The sequence below is a fragment of the Gavialis gangeticus genome, unplaced genomic scaffold (assembly GCF_001723915.1).
Source record: "Gavialis gangeticus isolate Ggan-Ray unplaced genomic scaffold, GavGan_comp1, whole genome shotgun sequence".
Lineage (NCBI taxonomy): Eukaryota > Metazoa > Chordata > Crocodylia > Gavialidae > Gavialis > Gavialis gangeticus.
The window spans coordinates 85,253,333-85,256,802 of record NW_017729033.1 but is presented as its reverse complement, the minus strand read 5'-3'; the positions used below and the strand labels follow the sequence as shown (position 1 = coordinate 85,256,802).

General features: G+C 39.8%; 1 protein-coding gene across 1 annotated transcript in view; it reads right to left on the bottom strand.

Moving 5' to 3' along the window:
- The window catches only part of MANBA (mannosidase beta), a 114,622-nt gene that overhangs the window by 83,360 nt on the left and 27,792 nt on the right, over positions 1-3,470 (bottom strand). The window contains exons 2-3 of the mRNA XM_019526367.1: positions 1,409-1,503; positions 845-950 (exon numbers count right to left, since the gene is read on the bottom strand). Coding sequence (XP_019381912.1) covers positions 845-950; positions 1,409-1,503 — 201 coding nt within the window. The remainder of the gene's footprint in view (positions 1-844; positions 951-1,408; positions 1,504-3,470) is intronic.

Sequence of the window (3,470 nt, the reverse complement as noted above, 5' to 3'; positions counted from 1 at the left end):
GGAAAACTGCTTTTTGCTTTTTCCCTGCTTCGCCTAGCTCCTGGCATGCTGAACCTGGAGCAGAACTAAAGGAGAGATGCTCTGGCTGCCAGCCCAGGAGGACTAAGCCTTGGAGTCTGGCAGTACATGGTCCTGTGGTGCTTTTTTTCCACAGCATTTTTTGTGTTCTTTTGCTACAGGGATTTCCTGGTAGCAAACTTTGTCCCTGCACTGCAAATCTGCAGTGTGGGGCACATTTTAACATGCCAGACATGTGGTTTGTGGAGCCATAAAGAGGTTTGCAGCCCTACAAACTGCGTGTGCCTCCACATCTGGATCTGGCCAAAAAGTCTGGCGTTTATGAACTTCTCTCACCTATGAAAAAATTTTCAAGGTGCATCACATATCAAGTCTAGTTCTCAACACTTGTCTAGATCAGGGGTTCTCCAAGTTTTTATGCCGCAGCCCGGCACACCACAGCCCAGAAATGCCTGCGGCCTGGCAAACCGTGGCCCAACAATCACAGCCGACCATGGCCAGAATTTCTGGCTGGCAGAAAGGTAAGGATACGCCCACCCTCTGGGCGGTGGGGTTGGTCCAAACACTGAGCTGCTTTGGGCCCTGCAGAAGAAGCTGCAGCCTCTATGGCTGGCTCCGACAGGCTGTGGTTTGCCAGTCCGCAGCCACTTCCAGTCCGACAGCTAACCATGCTGCGGACCAGCAGCTGACCTGCCGTGGCCTGGCACCAGAGCGCAGCCCAGGGACTGAGAACCCCTGGTGTAGATCAAACACACTGAAACTCCTTAGCAGAGAAGCGCTTTGAAACAGCAATAGAAGCACCTTCAGAAATAACTGAATTACTCACATATCTGTTGAACATGTTGTCTGTTCTTCCAACAGTAACATCATTGACCAGGATTTGTGCTACTGTATCTACTCCCTCGAAAACCAAATTCACTTTCTGCCATTTGCTACAGAAGATGACACAGGAATGTGAAATTATTAGGATACTCTGAATTAACTGCACATGCACTATAAATACTAAGAACGCCACAATGTCTTGACCAACAGCTGTTTTAACAGCTTCCATAAGAGTCAGTGTAGCTACATGTTTGTCAAGTCAAATTAAAATGAGTTTATACACCCACAATACAGCAAAACCTCCCATGTCCAACAGGTAGCAAATGGATGGGTGCATCTCTGTTACATGGCAGTTGGTAATTTGAGAAATATATTTTCACACAGGAAAAGTCTCAAAAAAGAAACTCACCAAATACTAATAAACTGCTTCATGGCCATATGATCTTATGCAACCTGATTTATTACATCATAAGGTAACAAGCATGCAGTTTAAAATCCACTTAACCACCATTTCTGCAGGGAAGATAGTAAAGAACTAATCTTAACAAAATATATTTTTCTAGCATACCTGACATCAAAAGGGGTTTCGAATGTCCTGCTGTAAGTCCAGTTATCCAGGGAGATCCATCTGTAGGCAAGGTCATTAAATCTGTAGTAAGGGTCCTAACAAAAGAAGGGAGTAGTGTTACAAAATTAGATTTATGCTAGCATCATTAAGTGAGCATATTTTCTTTGAGATATTTTTCAAGTGCACAATCCAGTCATCCTGTTTTAGTTAGCTTTAGGAGCTCTGATATTTTTCTCCCATCTTTGGAAGTAGTATGTGAAAGCAACAGCAGTGATATGGTTTGACATTGACTATACAGGTCAAATCCTGCCTGCAGTATTCTCTCACGTTTAAAGTACGAAGGGCCAAATCCTGCTCTTTTCACTAGAAAAACTGCTCTGTTGTATACTGTAAAAACTCAATAAAATGTAGCAATTTAAAACAAGAAAGAGAAAAGTAGAACCACTGTCAATGACAAAGAATAGTAGGACTGACTATAGGGCCAGGAGGTTTTGAGAACTCTATTATAGACTACAGTGACAAATCTCTATTGTATAGCAGTAACATCTCCAGAGATCCTCGCCAAACGTTCTTTCTGTGGTAAGAATACACAAATTTTATTTTGGCAGACAAAAAGGAAAGGAAACGTATTTGTCTTGTTGAGCAAAATTTAAACGGTCTGCTATATTATTCTTCCAAAAAGACAGTTATGTGAAGTATTACTGTATCTAGAACACATGTATATTTCCCTCTTAGTCACACTGCTCACTTAAAATAATAAAATCCAATCATCGTAACTCATTTCCCCTTCCTTTTGCCTAATGAATCCTTTCCCTCTATTGGGTCACACTGTACTAAAAACTTAGTCAAGGTGACCCAGTATGGTAGTACAAGGACCGTGTGGGGACCCGATATTCTACTGCTGTGCATCTTGTATAGCTATCTACATCTGTGCAAAGCCAATAAAAGTCTCATGTTGAAAGACAATATCCTTCCCATGTTCAGAGTGTAAAACTATCAGCCACTGACCCTGTTAATCTCAATCTTACCAGATTTCTAACACAAAAAGAGCACTAGAGAGAGCATAGTGGCATCATAATTCTCATCTACGTTTCAAAATGCTTCTGACAAGAATACTTTAGGCCTGCATGCCAGAACACTTGTTCAGGCTTTTTTATTTTCCTGCTTCAACTCAATTTTTCTCCTTAACTTGTGCTTCAGTATAAATGTTAATAGTCCTTCTGGACTTGAATTTCTTTGAAGAGGATCTTCTTATATCTATCTGGTATCTTGAATTATTATTATTTTTTTTTTCAGATCCAGCCAATTTATACATAGCTCTAGTCAGGGAGCGGGTTGTAACCACAGTACTCAAGGATCACCAAAACCATATGCGAGTCAAACAGTCCAGTTGCTTTGGAAGATCCCCAGGAATAGACAGGCCCATGCAAAGTATAGGGCATAGCCCTGCATTCTTGCTATCAGTCACTTTCTCATTGGGGTTCATCTTAAACTGCTTTCAAAATGGCTGAAACCAGTTTATGTGCACTGAACTTCTAATGTTATGTCATTAAAAACTTGCACAGGCCTTTCCTCAATTTTAAAAGATATCCAAGTAAAATTATTTTTATATATTGCCTGTTTAGAGAAAGAATATAGCAGCACATGCTCATTGTTGTTATTAAATGAGATGTTCAAGCTAATTAGAGAGAACATTGGACGTTTCTGCTTTTGATAATTCTAGGACATGTTTAAGTGTCAAGAATGATAACATCCTTGGACACAAAACCTTCATACATGTTTTATGCAGCCCCTAAAAAACAACTTTACAATTTCCATCTTATTTTAATTCATATGCAATTGTTAAACTATATTTTGGAAAACTGATGCATAAGATTTGTTTCTTAAGATTTATTTTCCATACTTCTTAAAAGTCTTTAGCTCCAAATGATAATAGTATATACCAATATCTAGATATACCTGTACTTACACATACATATACATACACACCACACAGATATCCATATCTACCTATATCTCTCCATCTCTCTCTCTCTATATGTACACCCCTACAGATATAAAT